The sequence below is a fragment of the Semicossyphus pulcher genome, unplaced genomic scaffold (genome assembly GCF_022749685.1).
Source record: "Semicossyphus pulcher isolate SPU_LCO1_2020_fin unplaced genomic scaffold, fSemPul1.0.p SCAF_4, whole genome shotgun sequence".
Taxonomy (NCBI): domain Eukaryota; kingdom Metazoa; phylum Chordata; class Actinopteri; order Labriformes; family Labridae; genus Semicossyphus; species Semicossyphus pulcher.
Genome location: NW_027211715.1, coordinates 19,767,260 through 19,792,871, shown reverse-complemented (window position 1 = coordinate 19,792,871; position 25,612 = coordinate 19,767,260). Strand labels below are relative to the sequence as shown.

The window sequence follows — 25,612 nt, the reverse complement described above, 5'->3', positions numbered from 1 at the left end:
GTCCTTTAATTCTGACAATCGTGCAGTGACTCACCTAGCCTCCATTTATCAGGTATAACATTGTGTGTGTCTTGATTGAAGTTAGAATCCAATGCATATGGGCGGACGCGCATTTATACTGAAACTTTGCAGGAGAAACACCCTTTATGAGTCCTTGCTTTCATGGCATGGCATGAACACCATTCTCTGCGTACTGAGGAACATTTTCTTCCTTTCCTACATCTGTTTGCCCCCAAATTAAGACCAAACCCAAAAAACAGCGTATCTGGACATCTGTGAAATTTAATTGGCTTTTCAAGAATGCATAATTAGAGCACAGCTGTAGAACGAGAGCCTGCCACACCACACAGTTTACAGTTCATGTTTTTGGAAATGCAAAACCAGAGTGGCAGGCAGCAGTCACGACAGGTCTGCAGAGGATATACAGTACTTGCTATAATGCAGCATGTTCTTAAATGTGACCACATGACTTAAACATCAATGACTGAATTTCATTTACATCCTGAGTAGTTTTCTATGAGCAAAATGTACAGTGTTGAACCTTCTGTTGTTGAAGGGTGCTTAGGGGAGTAAATCCTGAGGGGGATTTTGCTGCATAAAAGGAGTAAAACATGTGATTAGGATGTTTTAAAACCAGGATATCTAAGGAGGGGGAGGGGGAACAAACTGCTGTGGTTTTGTGATTGCAAAAAGCGAAAGGTTATGAACAATTGGCTTGCATTTCAAGCATGTCGACTTGAGTAAATTAAAGAGGAGATGTGAAACTTTAACAGCAGTCAAGGGCTTTTCGGGGAGAACAAAGGGGCTACATGTAAAGTGTGTAGTATCATACTGCAACCTACTAAAGAAAAACAATGTGATTTACATCTTGATGCACAAAATAAAGCACTATTTCACCATGTTCCAGATGTTCATAGGTGATATTTAAATAGTGTTGGGTAACTGTTAACAGGAAGATACATGTTTTCATAGTGATTTTTACTGATGCAAGTACTTTGTTTTATAATTCAGAGCACGTCCCTGTTCCTACCACTTTAAAGTAAATTGTGTTCTTCTAAAGATCTTTAGTCAATAACGTAACAGACTGAATGGAAACTAAAGGGCGCCCACTAATTGGGCTGAAAAGAGCAAATCATCCTAAAGTGGCGCTCGAGCACCAGAACTCAAGCAACAGTACTTCATCATCTTTTGAGTGCCAGCTAATCCTCCGAGAGTTTTTTTAGTACTCTTACATATGCATTGTATTTCTCTCACTGTCGCCAGACGTTTCTATCAGTTACTGACAGTTATTTTCATTTTAAAGCAGGGGACAGTCCTACTCGGTCAAACAGGATTTACAGGCAATGTTTGAGTTTGGCTAACGTGGATGCCAAGTAATTGTTGTGAGCAACTTTAAAACAAGCTAAAGCCACTCTGGCAGTGTGAGGCTGCTCTATATGCTAACACCAGAATGCTAACATTATTATATTAACAATGTTAGCATGCTGATGTTTATGAGGTATTTTGTTTACCATTTTTACAACTTAACATTAGCGTGTTAGCATGCAGATATTTGCTGATTAGCACAACGCACAAAGTACATCTAAGCCTGAATGAGGTGCCATTAGTTTTGCAGGTGTTTGCTAATAAAATTGAGTATGAACTAATTGAGGTTTTTAACCTCTGCTGATGCACTTTAGAGAAAGTAAGAGGATCACAAAAACACTGAAGGGGGCATCAATGTAGTCACCACATTTTATGATAAATCGTCCAAATGTTGTTGAGATATTTAACTCAAAGTGACAAATTCATAAATTATGATAGATATTTTTTAATATGATTTGACATATTGTTGGTATCTTAAAGGATACATTCAATTTGATGTTCATGTAAAAGGTTCCTAATAGCTTATATACTAATACTGTATAAATATGTAGCGACTTCTACTTTAGTTTGATATAGCTGCAAGCCCTTTTGGGCATTTAACCTCTATGCTACTTGCTCTTATCATATGGTATCATTTCATCAGGAAAACAGACATATTGTACACGTTATCGCGTATGAGCATCAGTTCATTTAAATCTCAAAATGTCTTAAAATCTAAGCAATCTCATAGCTGTCATTTCCACACTCCCAGGGTAAAAACAAATCAACTTTAATGACGTCATGTCCTTTACAGCAGGAGCGATATAAATACTGTACAGCAGGCTGAAGAACAGTCTTTTGAACCCTGTCAATGATTTAGCAAAGGAGTCATCCAAGCAGCCTGGTGTGGGGGCGACGGGTAGTGTGTGTCTGTGTGTAGTTTTAGTCTATTCAGTCATATCCTCTTCGGTCCCTGCAGGGACTCAGTGTGTGCTGAACCTCCAGCAGGAATCCAGTGTGTTGCAACATCATTTTACAGCCCCCGTCAGGTGAGCAGCTGTTTGGCCAAAGCGACAAAAGTCATTTAGTGAGTTGAAGCGGATGTGTCGCAATGCTACACGCAGAACAAGTTTACCTCCATGAGGCGCTGCAGGCGGGAATTATCTGTTTAGATGAAGAGATAAATGGCGATAGATAAAAGTCACTCTTTTCTTTTCTTGTCCCATCTATTTCCCCCAAGGCACAACTGATCTGCTGTGGTCCAAACGATTATATCATGCTGAGTGTGCTGGCTTTCAAACTGTTATTGAAGGAATCTAACAAGATATAGTATAGTACATAAAGTACAGTAGCTTGCAGTATTTTGATTGCTGTGTTTAAAAACAGGAAATATTCCTTAAAACTGTCATAACCAAGAAAATCTACAGCTTTGTAGTACCTAACTAAAAACAAGTTCCATCCCTAAAAAGCTACACAGTCACACACTCAATCAGATGTACACACATTATATTAGAAAATCATGCATATGGTGTAGAGCATGATTTTTGCCTTTTTGCAGGTAAAAAGTAGAAAGATACACAGTGTACTTCACACCAGACTCTTTCTTCAATGAAGTGCAGTGTAATCCAAGTTGTGACGAGGAAATGCAAGATGAGACTACAACAGGGATTTCCCTTTGCACACATATCTGAGTAATGTGTCTTAAAAATGTCAAAGCATGATGAATCTGAAAAGCAACACCTTTGCATCCATTTGGGGTTTTAGCAGTGCATCAAAGTCTCTTCTTGTGTCTGTCTCACCTCGCTCCAGCTCCACGCAGGAGCAGCCGGCCTGCAGTGAGATAATAAAGTACTTTAAATCTGAGGACATCAATCCTTGCGAGACCAACTGGAGACAAAAGGTGTAGTTCCTCTTTCAAGTCAACTCCATCAGTATGTTTGCAAAGTACATCAAGCCCAAACAGGACAGAAGTTCTGGTTCATTCTTAAAAAAGTTCAGGTCTTTAGTATGTCCTGTTCATCATTTTTTGTCTCCTCTGAGGGAGGCTGGCTGTTGACTGTATCCTGAGCAGAGCTGAGCGGTCTGGCGTTGGCCTTTGTTGACCGCTGGCGTCGCGTGCCGTTCCCAATGCAGCGCAAGAGGTTCTTCAGTGTTGTCCACATTTCCTCGTCCTTGTAGGAGTAGATGCAGGGGTTCATGACGGAGTTGAGAACAGCCAGGAGAAGGAGCCAGCGTTTTAGTTTCATGACATTACAACTCTTACAATTGAGGCCGTCGAGCAGCAGAACCACCAGGCCGGGAGTCCAGCAGATCACAAAGGCACCTTCAGGAAAAAGTAAACCATATCAGACACAGTTAGGTTTATTACACTTATTAGTGTAGTAATAATCTCAGAGATTTTCATGTAAATAAATGCCTGTTAAGTCACTATCTATCACCGAATGAGGTAACACAATGGTGATTGAGCTTATAGCCCACTGATAAAAGCCTTTGCATTTGCAGCATATCGTATTATTACAGACTGGGTGTCTGTGGTGACATTTGCGGAAAAAAATCACAAGCGGCGCCCAGTTAGTGACGCGTTCTCCATCACCCAGCAGTGGTTGGTCTGTCAGAGAGGGGAGGGCGGAGCTAAGCGGTTGCTTTGCCACTCTCTGCAAGAGTTGCGAGTAAACAGTAATCTACTATGGCTGAACAAACAAAGAAAAAATCGATGACTACAGATACAACTTCAAAAAGAAGTGAAACTCCAAAGAAAAGGAAACAAATTCGACGCTCAGATGAAGGAAAACAATCTAAAAAGGAAAGCGATGGTCAGCGAGGAAAATCAGTTCGAAAATCAGAGTTACAACCGGAACCAACCGTGGACGTCACACATGCAACACTGCTTGGATGTCTGGGAAGTGTGCTCCCGCAATTACCGTTTATCGCCATAGATGCCGCCAAAGACAAGAGATTACCACTTCAAGTCAGTTAAGTTAGTTTTAAGTAAGTAAATATATCTCTGATACACTGCTGCCATTTAAGGCTAATCAAGACTCCAAGTTGCTCTGGATCAGGATGAACAGCCCCACTTAAAAGGGATCCTGTAGTTAAACGTGGGCTCACTTTTGTATTGCAATCGTGCAATATATCATATTAAATCTGATCTGCAAAGAATTGAAAAATGTCACTGTCAGGTACAAGCATAGTTCAACAGAGATAAAACACTTAAGGGTAAGCAGGGCTTCAACTAATGATCAATCAATTATTGATTAATCTGTGTTCAACAGTCAAAGAGAATTTTTAGCATTTTTTCCATGATTAAAGTTGATGAGTTATTAGAAAAGTAATCTGTAATTAAAATTGTTGCCGACTACACTTCTGTTGACTGACTTAATCAGTTAATTGTTGATTCAATCAGTTTTTATACAGGGACTTAATGATGTTCACTATTTCCTGAGCTGGTCAATGCATTCTCTCCCAATTTCTACAGCCATAGAAAGCAGATGTATAATCTAGTAAAAACAAAAGATGTTTTGGTGGTTTCATGTTCTTCCATCAATGAAGCTTGAACACAGAAAGAATTTTTGGTGAGTAATACCCCTTCTTGTTACAGCAACATTACAACAAGCAGACACAGGTTGGTAGTACAATGCCATTATTGTGTTAAATGCTTAATGCTGTGTGTTTGGTAAATACTATGATAAGTCACAGGGCTACTGAACCAGCCAATCATTAGCCGCCCATTTCAGACATGTTTGGGCACAAAACAGAGCTACTAAAGAGACTTCTGGAGCGAAAAGGAAGCGACAAGCTGCAACTTGTCTACCAACAGTGATGTTGACACTACCAGCATGTCTACAGCTTCAGTGCATCTGTAAAAAAAAAAACCAAAACACATGATGCTCGACGCAGCTCCCTCACTCTCTTTGTCTCCTGAGCATGGACACGTGTGTACACAGACGCAGACGGTTTGGTCGAAAGGCTGATCTCGAGTTTTTAACGGCTCTTGGTGCTGAAAGTAAAAAAAAAAGTTTCTATTTTCATTCCTATTCTTCTTCCTTGCGCCTTTTGTTTCTTCCTTTGATGGCCCACATGTTCAAAAGTAGCTAATTTAAATTGAGTGAGACCCCATTTATTGGTCTTCAGTTGGCAGTTTTTAATGTATTGAAGTTTAAAATGGGACATTCTTGCTTTTCAATCTGACAGTAGAAAAAAATGGGGTTTCTAAGAGCACAGATTTCGAGCATATGTTCTTTGTCTTAGTATTCACGAAAAGTGAAAACAAAATCTGAATCTGGAGTTGCTTCACTTAACAAATGCTCTCAGATGTAAGACAAAATAATGCTGGAAGTGTAGAGCCGGGAAAATGTACACATGCATTAATGCATCGCAGTTTTTAATTTGGTCTTTACTGCATTTGTCGGCCTGCACGGGCAACCACCAGTGAAACTGTCGGCCTTTATCTCTCCGTAACACCTTTGCACTCATTCATTTTACTCTGGTTGTAACAAAGCATGCGTGGGTTACACGTCTCCAAAACTGGTTTGTCTAGTTGAGGTTTTTGCCTGAGCATGAGCTTTTTCACTTGGAACTGCTGCCTAAATTAAATCCCATGCCCTTCTTTCTCCCATGTTCTTTTCACCACCTGCTATTTTTTACCCTTGAATTTAACAATGACGCTTGTGTACAAACACTTCCACAGGCTCAAGGGAATTCTGCAGAGCATGTGAAAGCAATTGACCGAGTCCTCAAGTATAGGTTCCTCTTCCTCTTTCCTTTTTTTTTTTTTTAGGATGAGTAGGGAGGAGGGGATGTTCACCAAAGGCCAGAGTGCTGTGGTGTGTGGACGGTACGCCACACAGGCTGTGGAGCAGTGTCCTTGCAGGGAGAGATAATTACACAGCAGTCTGGAATAAAGTGAGTACTGAGGCAGACAGCTCCTTCAGACAGCTACTTACTGTATCGAGCTATCCTGCCGGGAAGCCGAGTGCCCAAAGACACAATAAACAATGACAGACCATTATTCTGCAGGGCGACTGTGCAAGTCGCTACAACTATGTCAGGGAAGTTTTATCTGAATGACTTTATGAAGAGAGAATGAAAACAAAAACTGAGTGCATTCAGTCCTCTGATGAACTCATGTGACCTGATCTGAAATGCATCAGTCTCACCAGATTTTCAGAGTGTGATAGTATAGCAACTTGATTTATACATCATGTGTTCTAGTTGCATGAGATAATGCATTTAACACCCTATTTTGGTGTACCAGTAATAGACGCTGGTACTGGAGCTATTGTTAGTTTCTTAAAGGAAAGCAATGGGAGGGGAACGATTTGAGCACTGTGCCTTTGTTGCAAAGTATCCTGTTGCAACAACTTAACAAAGAGCCAGGATATCTAACTACCTCATCTAGGATGGACATGCATGAGAAAGACAGAAACTTTTTTGCAATCTTATTCTGGGAAAGGAGGGGAGTAGTGCTCTTTGCAATTAATTGTGAAGGAAATTATAAAATAAAACTTTTTAGTTGTGATCTTTCAGCTGTGGAAACTGGTGATATATTTTAACAGCTTATAGACTGAAGGATTGGTCTATCCAGTATATAATAAAATGAAGAAATGAAGTATCACTGACAAGCACTCAGCAGGTTTACTGGCAGCACAAGTGTTTGTGTTATTACGCTCAAGGATTCCTCTCTTATCAGCACAACATTGGTTACAATCCAGCATGATCAGCCGCGACTGCCAGTGAATTGCCTGGACTTTGTGACCTCTTTAAACCCTGACCAAAGAAAAACCAGCTGTGAAACCACAACTGCTCGCAGCTGACTAAAGCAGGAAATGATGTGACTCATTGTTTTATCAATGACCATGCACAGACATTTTTATGGTTAGCACCTACCTAGGACAACCATGACCGTCTTGATGAGCTTAATGGGCGTCCTCTTGCGGTTGATGGAGCCGCTGGTGTGCGCCGAGAGCATGGATGTCTTTTTCTTGACGTAGGCGTAGATCCTCATGTAGATGACCACCATCACCAGGAACACCACCAGGTTAGACACGGACCAGAAAATCAGGTAGCTCCGGCTGAAGATGGGAGCCAGCTGGGAGCAGTCGTTCAAGTTGCAGATGCAGTTCCAGCCCAGGCTCGGCACAGCCCCCATGAAGATGGAGATGGCCCACACCAGCACGATCAGCAGGGTCACCCTCCTCTTCGTCAGGTTGCTGTGGACGTTCCAGTGCATGACTGAGATGTAGCGCTCCAGAGCGATCACCAGCAGGTTAGCCAGTGAGGCTGAGAGACTGATGTCCAAAAGACCCTGACGGAAGAAGTATTCTTTAACCGTAAGTTGCCGCGACACCTCACCCGTGTTGAACATGAGGTACACATACGCTATGCCCGCCAGGAAGTCCGAGGCGGCGAGGTTGGCGAGAAGATAATAGAAAGGGTAGTGGAACCTCTTATTGGTGATGACAGCGGCTATGACCATGGCGTTTGAGACCAGGATGAAACAGCAGAAGAGCGAGCCCACCACCTGCACCAGGATGAGCTGGGCGCTAAACCATTTGTCGTTAGCGCCGCTGTTGTTGTAGAAGAAGCCCATGGACTCATTATAATGACAGCTCAGGTTCTGCTGAGCCATTTTAGAGACGAGTCTGCGAAATAAGAAAGAGAAAACATAAGAAGTGAAACATTTATCAGAACTTTGTCAACTGAGAGAGAGCTGGAAGGTTAAGATTATTAGGTGGTCAGACAACCTACAGAAAGTTGTTCATTTCTCAAGCAAAAGGTCAACCGTTCCAGAGTTAGTGCTTCAGCTTTGCTTTATGCGATATGATGGTAAATTGAATATCTTTGGGTTTTGGACAAAACAAGATATTTCAGTATATCTCTTTGGTTTCTGAGGAATAAGTTATGTAGGTATTCCAATTATGTAGAAATAAATCAGCTATATTTAATCAAAATAAGAATAGGATGACGAGGATAAAAATAAGTCAAAACTGAAATACTTAGCTTTGACAGATCGGTGCACAGTTACTGCTCATTTTTCAAAGCCAAGAGAGATTTAGTGACTTAGTAGTGAAGAAATTGTTAATTTACTTTTGTAAAATAACAATGCCACACATTAAACATAAAATACAATTATAAAAGTAATCAACAGGGAAGCACCAAATCCTTATTTTTAGTTTTATGTTTTAGATTTAAAGTAAAGTAAGTTTACTTTTCAGATGTTAGTTTATATTTTAGATTATTATTAATATAGGTGAGGTTATTTATTATTGCTGCTAATTCCTGGATGTACATATTGCTTTCTTTCTTCTAGTGTTAGGGTTATTTTTTACTGTGCATTTATTTTCTCCTGTGCTGTATTCACTTTGATTAACTGCTGCTGTAAAGCCATAATTTCCCAGTTTGGGATCAATACAGTCAGTCATTCACTTTACTTTGTGTTTACTTACTTTTATGTACTGTTTAATAATATTTTGATCTATTTTGTATGCAAACTCTGTATTTGTAAACTTTCTTAAGCAGTCAAATAACTGTAGATAAGTTCCCTGCTTAATAGTAGCAGAAAGAGGCATGAAAAGAAAAGACTGAAGTAAACTACCGGTGCTTCAGATTTACATGAGTACAATACTTGAGTTAATGTACTTTGGTTAATTCCATCACTGGTGACAGGAGACAAGTGCACTGCAAACAAAACGATCAACTGGAAGACGCTGCTTTGAATGAACTTAATTTAGCTCCATTACTAAAGCTGAACAAAATAGTAACCATAGCTACAATTAGAGCCAAACCAACACGCGCTCAGTCAGGTGAATTGTCCACAGACTCACTACCTGAGTTTTCTACCTGTTCAAACATTCTTTTTGGCAAACACAACAGAAATGCTGCAAAACTAGATTTCAACGTTTTACAGTCAAAAGTATTACTTCCTTTGTGACTAGAGACAATAAACTACCTGTACGACGACAGCGAAGAGAAATTTCCTTAGAGGGAGTGACAGAGCTCGTGCAAACAGAAAAAAATATGAAGCAGATAAAATAAATCTTTTTGACGACAGAACCCAAAATGTAGAAAAGAACAAAGAGCTACCTGTGAGAACAATTACCCAGGTGAGTTTACCTGTCGTAAAGGGCTGTCCGTGTTGCGTCAGTAGACTAAAAGTTGTGAAATATTCCGAGAATTTATGAGCATGTTTCCCTCCTGCGTTGACTCCTCGCAGCAGTGGACAGAGGGAGTGAGGTGAGGGCAGCGCGCGAGAGGACAAAGTGAAGGCAAGAAAGTTAAACGTCTTCACTTTGAGGCTCGAGCTCGGTGACGTAGAGGGTGTGTCCCACCCAGCCTCGAACGTGAATTCCTCCGGTTTACCGCACGAGGCTCCGCGAGCTTACGGTCCCTTGAAAAAAAACGCTGATTATTGGAGTGGAGTGGGAACCGGAAACGGATTTACAGTTTAACCTGGATACGTAGTTTCATACTTGATTTATATTTCTCAAAATTAAAAGAATTTAGCTGGTACTCAATTTGATTTGATTTCTTTCGTAGCACTCTCTCTAGTTCACATGTAGAAGCATGTATTTCCCATTAACTGCAGTCCTGTGCCCTAAATATGAACATTACTACTTTTATTATTCGGATTTTCAATTAAAAATAGCTTAAAGCTTATGAAATTAAATACATTTTAATAAAGACCACACCAGTGCATACAAATGATTTGCCTTACAACCTCTAATATGATTGTAGTGTCTTGGTGTTTGGGAGGGTAAGTCTCATGACCCCACAGATTTACCTTGTCACCCCTTTGAAGAGCAAACCCACTGACTCAGCTAAAAACAGGGGCATCTACTGCATATTGTGTATTTTTACTTTAAAAAATTTGGAGTAAATTTGTTTCATTATTCTCTAATGCAGAACATTTGTATGTCTGTACTAGAACTTCTACTCATGTAAAGGATATGAGTACCTCCTCCAATATTTACCCGATACATCACCCATCCTTATGTGCCAACCCAAACCCAAACCCAAATAATACTTACTTTTCAGTTTTGGCCCCTGGAGGTCTGTGATCGTGCCTGTTCAGTTTTTCTGCCTTGCTTAGTTGGTAATCTTCAAAAATGTAATTTAAATTCAGTTTTCTCTCTGAGTTCAACTTTCTCAAGAACAGCACAAATTCACAAAGATGAACATAAATAATGTGTCAATTTGAAATATTGGTGAATTCCCCTTTAAACTGATGGTTGTGTGTTTGTGGCTGCACATCTGTTCATGTGAAAACTTTTACAGTCTTTAGTGCATTGTTCACTCTGTTTTCAACCAATCTGTGTGTTTTGTTTGAGACAACACACACTGACAGTTGATCTGAAGAAACTGATTAGCTCACGATTGATCTTTGATGGCCCAAACTAAACATATAGATCTGTGAAGAAGGAAACCCCTACAATAAATATCCAGTTCGTTTTGAAAAGGATCTGCTCTCGTCTCCCTTTTGACTTGAACTCATATCTCTTTTTGAAATCAGACATTACTCATTTGAGGGCCGAGTTGCCACACCAGGAAAATTACTGTAAAGGGTGACAGTATGATGTGTTTTGTCACGGATGAGTTACATATAAGCAGGTTCACGTCAGGCATTTTGGCGAAATCATACTGAAATCAGTCAGGAAAAGTTTTAAACGAAGACGTCTTGCTTTAGACAGGTCCGTGAATTCAATCGAGCGTGTTGTTAAAGGAAATAGTCCTTCATTTCTTTGATATAAAGAGCTCAGTACTCAAACTAAATGAGAAGTCATGCTCCGGCTTGTCTCAACATTTAAACCTGCCGGTAGATTGGATCATTATCTGACTCACACTATAGTTCTGGGGCCATAATTTCATACTCCCTTTTTACGCAATCTTAAATCAGCTGTAAATGTGTTACGCAATTCAGGGAAACCTTTGGAGCCTTTTCCTGAGCACAGAAGAAATCTGTTGCAGTTTAACATTGTTCGTAAATAACCTGATTGGTCTACAGCCTCCTTATGATGTGCTGTATGACTCCAAGTTTGATAGAAAAGCTGATTATGCACAAATTCAGAAAACATACTCTAACAATAGACACAAGAAAATATTCACTTTACTGCAATCTTTACAACATTTGACAAATATATTACATCTAGCACTGCATAATGTTGCACTGCACCAGTGTTGCAGCGACAGTCAAATGCAGGAAACACTGCAAACACTTCTTTGGTGACTTAATGCATGTGCAGACCTTAAAAAGGCCAAGTAAACTTCTCAACAGCACCCTGAGCTCCAACACATACTGGCATGATTCCTTTTCGTTCCCAGTTCAAACTCTTTTAGCTGGAGGTGCAGTTTCATGTTCAAGAGAGGGTTTGGTGTTTCATGTTGCACTTCACAGAATCAGCTGGGACGGCAACTCTCCACTTTCCAGGAATTTGCACTGGATTTTTTGAAGTTTGAAGTCTCCATCAGACGTGTGAAGTCCATTTCCTAGCATCCTCCTCCTCCTCCTCCTCCTCGAGCAGTCTCTGGAGATGGGACAGCTGTCAGCTGATCAGAATGATGTCGTCACTTTCAGGAACTCTGTAACAACATGATAAATAAAGAAGCATGAGACAACTGCTACAAGATAAACATACCTTCTTGTGTCATCACGGAGCTGTCAGCAAATATGTGTACAATGTTTAAGCACAGTTTGTCTACACAACTGTCATCACGTTGCTGTTCAAATATTGTTAATAAGTGAAGAACATTATATCACACAGTTTTCCAACTAAGCCTGACTTGTTTACTACTCTGAGCAGTTTCGCTTGATGTTTTTCATCCTACATGTTTCTGTGAGAAGACTCACAGCTTTCTTTAAACTCTCGCTACTTATGTACTTCTGTTGTGGAGACAATCCTATGCACAGTGCATCATAGGGAAAACCTTTGATTCAAACAAGTACAACTTTCTTTAATCTCTGGGCTTCCGCCGGCATGAGGGATTTGGCCCGGACATGAAGAGAGACAACAAAAGGGTGCAGGAAGAGGTCTGGATTTCGGATCGTTTAAGAATAAATCCTCCAAACAAGCACTTTGGAAATGACAGCTTTGTCACCCGCAGCTTGAACACTTTCTTGTGTTTGCTCTCAAGAGAAACAGCTAATTATGCTCCTTTAAACATCAAATCTGTAAACGATTAGACGTTTTTCTTCATCTTTTATGATCCGCTATAAGCAGCACATTTTTCTGCAGGGTTGAGTGTGTCTCAGATTCTCTGTTCCACAAACTGCAGCAGCCGTTTGAGGATGTGAATCTGTCACAAAAAGCAGGGAAGTTGTGTCCAGCCATTCTTTGGAATGCAAAACTGCCTCAACATTTCATATCATTTTATCACTAAGTTGTTTCTAAGGAAAAACCAGCAATTCCTATGTCAAATCTGTTTCCACATAATATCCACTCAAAGGCTTAGCTGCTTTATTATACTGTACAGTCACATACTGCATGCATTGCAGGAGATACATTGAAGTCTTAGCTGTCTGTAGCTTCACCCTTAACCCTGTCTTTCACAAGACACTTGAGTCATGATGCATTACTTCAAATGAAAAACTTGATATATCCGCTTCAAAGACGTCTCAAATCCAAATGGTGTTTTCCTACTGTCGTACAAGATAATAGCAGGAAGAGGCCGATGAAATTTCATCCAGTAAGGCATTAACATGTTTGTTAAGCACGCTGGTCTAATTATTGTGAGCACAGTGAGACAAAGACCCTCGTGAAAAGGAAATGTGTTCAGGTCAAAGGCTGCAAATGAGTGCAATTATAGACTCCTAACGACAAAATGTTGGTCCACTTTAAAAGGCAGAGGGTAATTTTATGGCATTTTCAGTTGTCTGTCCGGTATTATGTTGCACTATTACACATTATTACATAATGGCTCTGTAACTGAGACTAATGCTCCTTGAGATTAGTCGAAGTAAGATCTGGAAATCCGGATGGCCTTGTTATAGAAAACGTCCGTGGAGCGCGCAGGAGAGGCAGCAGAGTCAGAGTGTTAATGTCTGTTAAAACAATAATGATGGATGAGCCCTGAAAGGAAAAACTGATACTCACACACTGCAAGAAAAAAGCAAAGAAAACTTTCCATCTCTACATAACGTGATTATTTTTACAGTGAATACAAACATTTGCGACTCTGGCATGCAGAAAATAAGAGTTTGATTGCAAGCGCTGCACAATTTTATACCAATGAATGCAGTCGTTTTGCAGGGATAATTGATCTCTATAAGGACTCAGTCATAAAATACACTTGTGCTTTTTAAGAGAAAGGGTGGTGATTGCTGTTTACAGTCCTGAGCATACTTAATTGATCCAAAACAACAGATATTATAACATTTTATGAAACTTCAAAATGCAGAACCAAAAGCCAGAGCGAGACACCGCAGACTGCGGCTGCTTTTGGTTGAGTTGGTTTTTAACTTTTCCGTTCGGTGGAAACAGTAAAGAGGAAACAATGACTTTTTAACAAGCACTGAATGGTGCATTTACTGCACGCTCAAATTTCAAAACGGACGTGGTGGAATTACGTGTGACAGATGCAGCTGGACGTTCTGACACACTGGGAAACGATTGTCAGAAATGTCATCCGATTACAAAAAGGAGGATAAGTAAGTGATGAAGAAAGAGAGGACACAGAGTCACACTAACACACAGCAGATTAATTGAACTCAACTGCACTCTAAATTAAAGGCAGCTGGAGTTGTATTTTCATCCATCACAGTCCTATCAAATAGCTCTTCATGTTACCGCTGCGCTTTAACAAAACTTTTCTGGCTCAAGTCTTAGCTTAATGTTGACCGTGGCCTGTTTATTTGGGAAGCAACACAGCAGAGCGGGAGCGATGGCTGGGGGGTGAAAGAGGGAGGAGAGGGGGGTTTCTTCCCAGTGTACAGTCTCAGTTTCTCTGTAATCAGCCCATCACTGGGTGTGTCTGCATAGCTCCCACCGCTAATTTCATTGCTCTCAGACCACGTAAGACTGAGCCAAACCACAGCGTGGAGGAAACTCCGCTGCAGTCTGCTGATGACAGAGATTGGCTCATAGAAAAGGAATGAGCAGAGATGTATAGAGAAATACGACGTCTTGCTGTGGCAACTGAAGATTCCTACTTTGAAATGTTACTGTATATGTGTGATGCTTCTTCATTTGTCTTGTGTTATTTATTTTAATAAGGACTGAGAAGCAGACTGATCGGGGGAAGCATTTGTGTAATAGTTTGCAGTATGACTATACCTTCCTAAGAAAAAGGTAACGCCTCTCTGATGTTTGGAAGGAACCAGATTTTCGGCATTTTGTAGCATTGCTTTATGCAAATAATAAATGTGTTAAAACTTGCTGTCTGATGGTAGTTTTGCTCACGTTAATGCCCGTGCTGGTTTGCAGCTGCATAATTTCAATACAATACGTCAAAAAATTCTCTCATGTCTCCTGTGTGACATTTCTCATACAGTGACATAAGTCAGTCTGATGAGGTTAGCCTAATAAGTTAATAAGTAAAAGCAATTAAAATCAGCTGTTGTTGTGACCGGTACAGCGCTTTAAATCATGGGATTCAGTCGGCAAGGAGAAGTCTGATGCATCCCCAAGATGTTTTCCTTATCAATAAGGCATCTGGGTACTTGTGGATGTTTTGTGAGGTCAATGAGCATACCCTTTTCTACAGCTGTAAAACTGATTAAAGAAATAAAAAGTTAGTATAAAGTAAATAGTATAAAAACAACAGTCTTGTTGTAGTAGGAAAAGAAAACTGAGAACAATTATTTAGCAGGTTGTTAGTTTGAATCCCAAATTGTGTAACGCCCTGTGCACTGCCTGTCAGCACCTGTGTCCAGTCGCACTTGAAGCCGTTTGTTGGCACTTGTTTGTGGCAGACGTTGTTCCTTACTGTTTTGATCGTTGCTTGTGTTGTATTAACTCTCAGATGTACGTCACTTTGGACAAAAGTGAAATAAATTGTAACATTGTAACAAATCAACTGTGAAAATACGCAAAGAGGAAGAAGAGAAATGTTGCACAATAAGACTCTGCCCTAGAGGAAGGCAACCTTAGTTTCACTCATTCTTTCAGTGATTAGAAGTCATGTTGGTACAGTGCAGCTTCAACGTGTGAATGTGTGCCCAACAGGGTGTGTAAACAAAAGTCAAATAACATAAAAGCGACAGGTCATAGCATGACTGCAAACACCAGCGTACCGTTGGCAGCAGCAGAGCAGAGAGTATTTGACTTGGACGTCTGTGTGAGCGCTCTCATCTGTGACAAGGACATCTTTTTGCTCTAGGAGGAACTTCTGAAGGTCCGTCAACGGGAAGCACTCCTTTTGATAGTTCTGTTGGTAAAAGAAGACAAAGACCAGAACACCTGTCACATGGGAGGGTTTAGACGCGTTTCTTAATTAGTATGATCTAAATGCACCTAAAGCTGAATTCAGAGTGCAACAATTATTTGATAGCAGTAAAATTCTCACATCTTTGCTTCGCTCTTGTGCAACGTAAGAAAAGTTAAAGTACCTTGATGGTCTCGTAGGCGTCAGTGATGAGGGCGATGAAGAGGGACAGCACCATGTAGATGAACAGCGAGATGAAGGAGTAGAGGTAGGCCCGGCTGAAGAGCCACACCAGAGTGTTTTTGTCCTTCAGCTGGGCGAAGGTGGTGAACATGTCGTCTCCGTTCACCAGGGAGAACAGGCACTCCGCTACGCGACTCAGGCCCTCAAACTAGGGGGACAGAAGTGATGACATCAGACAGGATTTTATGTAAGTTGCAAGGTCAAGGAGCACCGAGTTTAGCAGGTTGTTACGATGTGATGCATTAAATCTTTGTATCGGAAATAGGAAATGATGGATTGAGTTTGTCAACCCAGAACATCCATCCATTATCTATACTGCTTATCCTGTTCAGGGTGACAGGGGGGGCTGGAGCCAATCCCAGCTGTCATTGGGTGAGAGGAGGGGGTACACACTGGACTGATCGCCAGTCAATCACAGAGACTGACACACAGAGACAGACAACCTTTCACGCTCACACCCACCGGCCAATTTTAGAGTCACCAATGAACCAAACGGGCATGTCTTTGGACTGTGGGAGGAAGCCAGAGTACCCAGAGAGAACCCACGCATGCACAGGGAGAACATGCAAACACCACACAGAAAGGTCCAGTTTGTACAAACCGGTTCGAACTAGGAACCGTCTAGCTGTGAAGCAACGGCGCCAGCCACCGTGCAGCCCCATATAGAACAGATTTCAATTAAATGCATCAGTTGTATTGTAAGCTGTCTTTGTTTCTGTGACACACAGACTATTTTGTTTTCCAGTTTCTTTAAATATTTGTTCAATCATTTGTTTTCTTTTGTTCAGTGAATGTGTACACTGTAAGCTGCTTTGTAGCGATTGGGTTGGTTGGGCACCACAGGGATGGCGCCAGTTGCAGCGAATTAGACAATTTCTAATATATTGAAAATGCAGAAATGAATTTAAGATGTAAAACTATATTGTGCCTTTATGCTGTACATTTTTCAATAAGCATCTTTTGGCTTCATATTTCTGCTTTTTAAACAGCACAAGTACAGAAAAGACACTCTTACACAGATAAGGTTACAACTAAGTAGAAGGAGGTGCAGGAGTCCGACAGAAGCACGATGGTTGATAGGGGTGAAGCGATAAAGGCTGAAAGACAAACAAAGAGACAGATGGCTGAAAGAGTTCCAGCAGTGTGTGATAGTATCTAAATACAACATCCCACTGCGACGGTATGGATTCCAGGGCATAACACTTGAGGACATGTGGGATAGCGAGACCATGAACATCCTCTGTTTATCCCTTCAGTAAATACACAGACGAGCCTGGAAGGGCTGACAGCACACTACAGGGGACACCCCGAGCCACTGCAATGTAAATATGATGAAGTATCAGGTGACTGTAGCTTTGGAAACACAAGGAACTGAAACTAATTTTACCCAAAGTGTAAGCAGAAAAGTCCTGGAGGTCTAGTCACTTTCATTTCCGATAACTGAAGATTGAAAACTTAAATTATGTTCAATCTGTTTGTAAGATGTTGTGGATCGGACAATAGAGTATTAATGTATTTCACAGCTAATCGTGTGCACTTCTGATGATATAACTGGTGCTTTTTACGATTTTTTATTTTTATTAATGCTCCCTAAAAGCATACTTCCAGCTATAATCTATGAATAATAAGCATCCTCTGGTAAACGGACTTAAAAGAAATGCACTTCAAGTCAGCCCACATCTTATTTACAGAACTTACTCCTCCTCAGTTTAACATTATCAACACATTTTTATTTGGTCGGTGAGACACATGTCCAGGGGTGGCTGAACTTATCTTATCACATCTGGCTCTCCTGCACTACAGTACGAGCGCTGCCTTGTTTAGACGCCTACCGCATCCTCAGACTTCCGTAAATAATTTATCTTAACGGGCGAGGACAGCTAAACACACGTATTTGCCCTCCTTGCACTTGCTGTCTCAGCTGCGGTCTCTCCCTGTCTAAGTGCGCTGTGAAAACATCTGCTGTTGAGTTTTAAGAGCAAATAGCAACATTTGTGATTCCTGTTTGTTACTTTTTTATTATGTGTTTGTTATTTTCTGTATCTTGTGCAAGTTTTGCGATGGAGTGTAAACTTTAAAAAAGGTCAGAAACGCTCTATTTGGGGTGTTTTTAAAAAAATGATTGTTTGAGTTGGCATAGAGGTTTTTAATTACATCACAAGTTTGAGTCCAGCAGGGGGACATTTGTTGTATTTTAAGCCCCATTTCTCTCCATTTATGTAATGTAACCTCTATACAGTCCATTGTCTGAAAAAGGGGAAATCAATCGCACAAAAACGCTAAATAAAGCTGTTTTAAACCTGCACAAGGCTGTGAGTGTCTAAGTGAAGGGGGGAAAAAGGCTCTATGCTGCTTGCGGTCATTGAAGCTGGAACAGGTTTCTGTGACAAAACTTATACTGACATCTAGTGGTTGAATATTCAGATTCTTCTAAAAACAAAAGGATGCTGCTGCAGGACAAGGAGGTCAAAGGGTATCCTCAATTTGCAGGACTCTTATGTTGAAACAGCAATAACAGCTTTATAACTATTTAATCAAAATAAGCAACAGGGAAAGTCTGATGAGTTGCAGGATTGTACGAGTGTAGGTAAATATATTTTGAGAAACCAAAGGGAATAAAGCATTTATCACCTGTAATACGTTTTTTTCTTAATCGGGTAAATGTGGTAAAAACAAAACACGTGTTTATTAAATGTGGAGAACACACATTCAGATTTTTATATTTTAAAAAATACTTTGGGAAATAGTGAGTTTGCAAGTGCAGTGTACAGAGTGAGTCGCTGACTACATCTGTGCAAACTGCCTTACGTGAGTATGCATTGTCATTAACTTTGCTTGCTTTAAAAAAGATGCCGTTTCAGCTCATTTAAGATTTGAACGGATATTAATCATACTTTGTGCCTCGCTAATGCAACTCCGTTTTTCTTGCCTCAGCAGTTCTGCAGAATTAACAGAAGCAAAGTCTGTGAGAAAGAGCCTGAATAGTTCCCCTTTCTCCCCCCACACTCCTGAAAATACAACCTCAGTCTTATCATGCTATTATGGGGAGCTAACGCCATTATGGTAGAATAAAAACGAAATTTCGCTCTGTGCCTTTGGCACTTGGAAACCTTGCTAAACTACACTTCCACAATCTAGGACGCCTCCCTCCGATGTCATGTCTCGTTCAAAATCGTCAGGTTTGAAATGTAGACTGCAGACCTGAAGATTTTTTTTATTAGATTGTATATTCTCCTCGTATTTTAGATTCTGTGCCGCTCTGAGCCATTGCCTGCAGCGGAAATGGTATTATTTCACTCCAGCGTCTCTTGCTGGGCCGTTTCTTTCAGAGGGAGGGGCGCAATGCACGCTGGGTGTTGTAGGAATGTAGAATGGGCGAAACCACGAGCTGTTTGTACAACTTTCTCCACAGCTATGGCGGCAATTTAAAATATTATTGCTTCTATCGATTACAGAGAACACCAGCTTTGACTGACAGTGGCTTTTTTCCAGGAGCCAATTGCTCCTTTAAGCAGAGCAGGGATACACACCAGCATCATAAACACACTTCTCTAATCTACACATCCTCCACTCTCCTCAAACCAGTTACCTTCTCATGGTATGGCCCCAGCACGATCCAGCCGCAGAAGGTGTAGCCGAGGTAGATCATGCCGGCGCAGCAGCAGAAACGTAGGACCTTTGGGAAGGCTGCTTTCATGGTCAATATTAATACCTAGACACACAGAAAGAACGGAGACATTAAGTCTCGATTCTGCGAGCAAACACTGTCAAAATGATTCTAATATAGTGACTTATATTTAGAGCATCAACTCAGACTTTTCTTGCACACTCTTCTTCTCTGGTTTTTATGTTGCTTATACATATATTTTAATTTATTAGACTACAACACACCTTACAGTTATACACTCTGAAACTAGCTACATCAATGAAAGGCCCTCTACAACGAGAGAAAGACGGTTTAAAGACTCACATTGTACTTCTGGAAGTATCCGAGGTACCTGATCACGCCCACCCACACCATTAATGTAGACGTTCCCAAGAAGATACTGCACACATCATAGCTGGTCAGACTCTGTGAAGGAGAAATATCACAAATCCTAAAGAGCACTGAGAGAGATGTTTGCTTTCAATCTTACAAGTTAATCAGGCTTCAGTGAAGCATTGCAGGATGAGCAAATATTTAGTGTTCATGAACGTGGCAGAAACCAAGTGGGTAAACACAGAGTCAGAAGAGCTACATTTAAGGTGAATCTTAACAGAGAGTGTTGTTGTTATTGTAGCAGGTGGTAACTGTCACATGATCTGAGTGGGCTATTTTATTAGGACTTTACATACACAGGTAAGAAGAGGAACATCCTATAAATATGTAACTAACGTGACATTTTATTTTAAGCTCCAGGGTTAGAACACAAATACCTCACTGAGCACTTTAAAACACCTGGAAGTCTCCATCTATATATTAACAGGTCCCTACAGTGTCTACATTGAGTCGTTTCAGTCCAAAGTCCAGCAGACACTTCCCAGATTTTTATTCCTCGACTGTTTAATGAATAACCTGATGTAAAATCCAAGGTGATGCCACACACACGTCTTTGACTGATCTGATGGTAACCCAGCTATGTCTGTAACCTAACTTTAATTTCACAGCATTGAAAAAGTTAAATCTTACAAAGGCTTTTTTACATTTTTAATCTAAATCTGCTAGGCCCCTACACACAATAACCTCTCTAAGACAGAAGTATCTAAGTAGTTTTACCTTTGCTTGTATTTCCATCTTGAGTATGGATCCTATTATGGCCAAGATGTCGCTGACAATGACCAGCACGTACCAGCCATTCAGAAACTCACCCTGGTCATCCTCACACACTTTACGGTTGTAGTTCTCGTGCAAGAAACTGGAGAATCTCTGTAAATACAAAAATTCAGTCTCTTATGCAAAAATATGTACAAAACAGTTTCAGATCAACTGATGACTAAATGTCAATCTTAGATAGACAACATTATCATACCGGTAACAAAATGCCCGCAGATTGTGCATCATGGTTTGAATGTTACTCTAGATTCTGTGATGAACTGAATTTGAGATATAACGAAGCCAACAGTCACAAAAAGCACAAAACATTCAAAGGTCTTAGTTTCTTCTATTTAGCGGCACCTTATGGCCATACAAGGCAATTGTGGGCGCGTTCAAGATAACCAGACGTCCACGGTTGGCTCCCTTTGTTACAGTTGTAACTCTTAATTTTCCTCGCTGACGGTCGCTTTCCTTTTTAGACTGTTTGCCTTCATCTGAGTGTCGAATTTGTTTCCTTTTCTTTGGATTCACACTTATTTTTGAAGTTGTATCTGTAGTCATCGATCTTTTCTTTGTTTGTTCAGCCATAGTAGATTACGGTTTACTCGCAACACTTGCAGAGACCAGAAAAGCAGCCGCTTAGCTCCGCCTACCCTCTCTGGCAGACCAACCACTGCTGGCTGATGGAGAACACGTCACTAACTGGGCACTGCTTATGATTTTTTTCGCAAAAGTCGCCACAGACACCCAGTCCATAAGAATACTATATGCTACAAATGCAAAGGCTTTTACCAGTGGGCCATAGGCTCAATGAAAGGCTAAATTAAAATCTTTGAGATTTGTACCTTTAAGAAAGAGGAAAGACCAGAAAGAAAAAAGGAAATATTGACTGAATATCAGAAACGGGAAAGACTGACAGAGGAAGATCCAGAGAGAGCAAATGACATGTACGACGTGGTAGATTGTGAGCAGAGAGTGATCAGCTGACCTGGAGTAGCCTGACTGCCAGTACGATGGAGCGTGTGCACAGCACAGCCGACGTCAGGCAAACAAGGATGACGAAGCCATCGAACACCAGCAGATAGTGTGTGTTCTTCTGAGCTGAAAGAGAGACAGAGTGTGTGTGTGTGTGTGAGTGCGAGTGTAAGGGGTTATCTCTTACATAACTCCCTTACACTCTACTGATAACTACGAGCTTACAGGAAAACGCCTCAACAGTCAACAGTAAAAGGCACTTTCATTAAAGGCAAAATCAATTTCAAATATTTGACAACTAATTGATTAATCGTTGCAGCTTCAAATAAAACCCTATCTGTACTCTACAATAGCCAAACTGCACAAACAGCTTTAAATCCCTTATGTTTTACCTCTTTATGTTCACTTTTCAAGCAGGTACTACACCTTACCTGTCCCAGATATCTTCCAGTCCTGACACATTGAGCTCTGAGCGTCTATGTCCAGGAATATTTTCACCTTCCCGCTGTGACACTGGTTGTCAAATGTTATCTGAAAAACAAGGTCAAAGAAAATTAGATAAGTGAAAAGGCGAGTAAGCTGGATGTCTTATCATCTAATGTGAGCAGTATGTTTCAACAGAAGTACAATGTAATGATGGATCCAAATGTTAACCTGCTTATGTACATTTCATTGCAAGAATTAGAGAAGCTGAAACTTACCGTAACGTAGAAGGAGTAGCAGTCAGGTAACTCGCGCGAACGCACCGTCTGAAGGTTGATTCCTTTCAGCTGGAAGGTCATGTTGATGTCAACAAGCCTGAAAGCAAAAATAAAGCATTTAAAATGTACATCATGAATATGTAAATGATGTGCGTTAGCTGCAGGCACGTAAAGCGCACTAAGTGGAGATGTATACCTGTAAAAGTCCAGATCAAAAAAGGATGCATTCTGGGTTCTCCACAGGTTTGCAGTCTTTGGATCATGTGTCCTACAATCTGTGAGAGATAAGATAACACAGTGAGGTTTTCTACTGTTAGAAATATATATATTTTTTTCAATATAATGGTAATATGAGAGGGGAGTGATGTAAAATAACGCTTAGTAAATGCTTACATTTCCAATCATACACTGGAAAACATAATAGACCTTTTGAGAAAGAGACTCCGCTGCCCAAATAACCAGGAAGAGATTTTTACTGCTCAGTAAAAAATGTTTCCTGTCACCTCTCTCCAGCTGAGCGTCGATGTCGTAGGCCTCGTCCGAGGGCTCCACAGTGCCTCTCTTGTAGTACACCTTACAGATGGTGAGAGGGAGCAGCTTGCCGTCTTTATCCTCAGAGTAGCCGATGGGGCCCACAGTGAGCTTGCCCAACTGGCTGTACTATAAATATCAAAAGTCTCAGGTAAAACACACTGATGTTGAGGAGCTGAAAATGTATTGTACATAAAATATGAAGTCAGCAGTCCGTTTCATTGTATTTGGGATATGGCATACATAAGACATGCTGTTAAATATATTACTATTTACATGATCATAAAAGGTGGGTGTGACTTAATGGCTTATTCATGTTTCTTAGACCATATTTACATCATTTAGATTGTATGCGTAAGATATAACCAGTCTCATACAAAAACAGGACCCCAGAGCGCATGTAGAGTTATTTGAAATAAAAATCACCTCATCAGCTAAACCACAATGTAACACAAACATCCTAGAAGAAACATACATGTATAAAATTGTATATTTTTTCAACAACATTTTCCTCTTGATATTCAAAAATCCTGTCCCAAAACTATCACAATAACCGAAGAAGAGGGAAACTCACTACTCAAACACCATGCACACTCAAACCTACAACCCTTTGTTCAAACAGACCCTTTTGAAAAGGGCTGCATTCAGGTCATCCGAGTTACCTTTAACACCAAATTACAACTTCTAGATAGTTTTCATGTCAACATCAGAGTCATATTTACAACCAGGGAACTCAGAACTTCCTAAAAGCTACAGTATATAAATCCAAACGAGCACAAATACCTCACATCAGCAAGAGTCAGTTGTTAAAAGGTTATCAAGCTGAAATCTTATAGATTAAGGTTGTTAATGCTTTCCTAACTCTACCATCCATCCCACATTACATAAACACAACCATTACTTTCTTTTTTTTTTCATAGTGGTGAAAGCAGAATCAGGCAGTGTGAGTGAGTGAGGAGTTGAACTTGCCTGATCCAGCACATAAAACAGACTGTCATAGACATCGCGCTGCGTGTACACGGCAACGCTGTAGTCGTCCTCATCCACTCCGCTGTAGCCTTTAAGAAAAAGGTTTTTCAGAGCCATCGTATTCTCCTCCTTATAGGACACCACCAGCTGGTTGTTGAGGCCGAACAGGACGAGCTATAGAGGAAGCAAACACGGGAAAGGGATTATTTATATTCTATATATGCTTGCAGTAATAAGGTGGAGATTAGTAGGTACATTGATTCCTGTTTAGTTGATTTTATTTGGATTTCTGAAGTCCTAAACAAGAACATTATTCTTAATTTGGCTCTTTAGCCTGAAATAGCTTCTTAAAAGTCAGTCACTAGCTCTGAAATAATTATGGACTGCCACTGTGCACGTTATTTTGTCATTTTTAGGACAACAAAGTACCACAGACTTTAAAGCAAACTATCAATGAAGCAACTGTTATTTTGTGCAGCTGCTCTGTTTTGCTCTAACAGTTTTTTTCCAGTAGTGAAACAACAAGAGGATTTCTAGTAAAAACATAAAAAAGAAAAACAACAAATTCCTTCATTGTCAGTTTTAAAAGCAGCTTGTAGCAAGGAGAGCAGGGATCAGATGTTTGGGTGTGGTGCACTTATTTCATCATCTTCCACTTGATATAAACAGATACTCCCACCCTCATTTGAGACAAATATGAGCAATAATTCACGTTTACTGGCTTCCCTGTCTCGGACAAATAACAGTTCCAGGAAGCCTTTGCTGAGCGGATCATCTTTCCAGGTCTTTCCTCATCTACAGCAATCCCAGGGTACATACTTGCGTGGTGATCATGACGATTTTCAGAATCTGCACCCCCAACTTCCAGGGAACATGTTGTCTGGCTCGGTACTTCTCACAAGGGCTCATGAAGTAAAACTTCAAGTCATCTCTCAGGGTCTCCTCTCTGATGAGGTCTTGAGTCATGACAGAGCTGTTAATAAAGTTACAACAGAATGTAATATTACACATGAGCAGGGAGACTAAGTTTACTAAATTGCCTTGAGTTTATTCTAGTATAAAGAGGCCAGAATCTGGCACCCAGGATGAAAAACAGAAGTGAAAGCAGTTATTTCATGATGCTTTTTCATTACACCAGATTTGTCATCTCCCACAGGAAGAACTGCATGTACTGAACACACTGGCTGCATTCATGGTGCTGCTTGGGTTTAAGTCCAAGGTTAGCTCACAGTGTGCACTTTCAATATTTTCCCAACAGTTTGTCAGCCACAAGCTCACCCTGTCATAGTTCACATCTCCTAGTACTCATTTTTACCTTTAGACTCTTTTCTAAATTACACATTTTACAGCTACTTTAGGGTGAGTGTGTTATGTTAACTACCTGTCAGGAATTTTTAGCTAGTAATAAATCACTTGGGTTGCTGTTTAAACGTGAGACATCGAAACTTAGGTTTTAAAACTGGTCTTTTTCGGGACTTTATGTCAAAATTAAGCGGCAAACACATTATTATGTTAAGTAACATTTCAGAAACATGTCAAATTAGGTAACATAAACATGCGCGTGCGCTACTTTTAAACCCCACTCATTTAAAAACTCAACTTACCTGACTGAATTGCTCCTGTCCAGGTATCGAACCAGTAATTCCATGATTAATTTCCCACGCGGACACAACAGCTAATGAAGTATGTAGTTATCAAG

General features: G+C 40.5%; 2 protein-coding genes across 3 annotated transcripts; both read right to left on the bottom strand.

Annotated features, from left to right (window-relative positions):
* Nucleotides 1-296: 296 nt before the first annotated feature.
* Nucleotides 297-9,575, bottom strand: lpar3 (lysophosphatidic acid receptor 3). 2 transcript variants are annotated; one of them, XM_069680521.1, is made up of 3 exons: nt 9,427-9,575; nt 7,231-7,985; nt 297-3,667 (listed from the first exon to the last, which is right to left on the bottom strand). In XM_069680521.1, exons 2-3 carry the CDS (start codon nt 7,970-7,972, stop codon nt 3,339-3,341), a joined length of 1,071 nt encoding a protein of 356 aa, XP_069536622.1. In that variant the 5' UTR covers nt 7,973-7,985; nt 9,427-9,575; the 3' UTR covers nt 297-3,338. The 2 variants fall into 2 exon arrangements, with proteins under 2 accessions (XP_069536622.1, XP_069536621.1); XM_069680520.1 differs by having other exon boundaries at nt 9,457-9,575.
* Nucleotides 9,576-11,882: 2,307 nt separating this feature from the next.
* On the bottom strand, nt 11,883-25,561 carry mcoln2 (mucolipin TRP cation channel 2). Its single transcript, XM_069680183.1, has 14 exons — nt 25,518-25,561; nt 24,733-24,886; nt 23,914-24,087; nt 22,917-23,073; nt 22,610-22,688; nt 22,414-22,510; nt 22,144-22,243; nt 21,726-21,838; nt 20,699-20,848; nt 19,913-20,014; nt 19,532-19,654; nt 15,884-16,090; nt 15,569-15,702; nt 11,883-11,919 (listed from the first exon to the last, which is right to left on the bottom strand). The coding sequence occupies exons 1-14, from the start codon at nt 25,559-25,561 to the stop codon at nt 11,883-11,885; spliced, it is 1,671 nt and encodes a 556-aa protein (XP_069536284.1).
* Nucleotides 25,562-25,612: the final 51 nt, after the last annotated feature.

Bases quoted from the DNA above. Each gene is read 5' to 3' on its own strand.
- lpar3 (XM_069680521.1), bottom strand. From the start codon at position 7,972: ATGGCTCAGCAGAACCTGAGCTGTCATTATAATGAGTCCATGGGCTTC. The intron at 3,668-7,230 runs GTAGGTGCTAAC...TTTTTCCTGAAG, and splicing joins GACGGTCATGGTTGTCCTAG to GTGCCTTTGTGATCTGCTGG.
- mcoln2 (XM_069680183.1), bottom strand. From the start codon at position 25,561: ATGGAATTACTGGTTCGATACCTGGACAGGAGCAATTCAGTCAG. The intron at 23,074-23,913 runs GCAAGTTCAACT...TGATATTTATAG, and splicing joins TGTTTTATGTGCTGGATCAG to TACAGCCAGTTGGGCAAGCT. The intron at 22,511-22,609 runs GTATACATCTCC...TTTTGCTTTCAG, and splicing joins TTTGATCTGGACTTTTACAG to GCTTGTTGACATCAACATGA.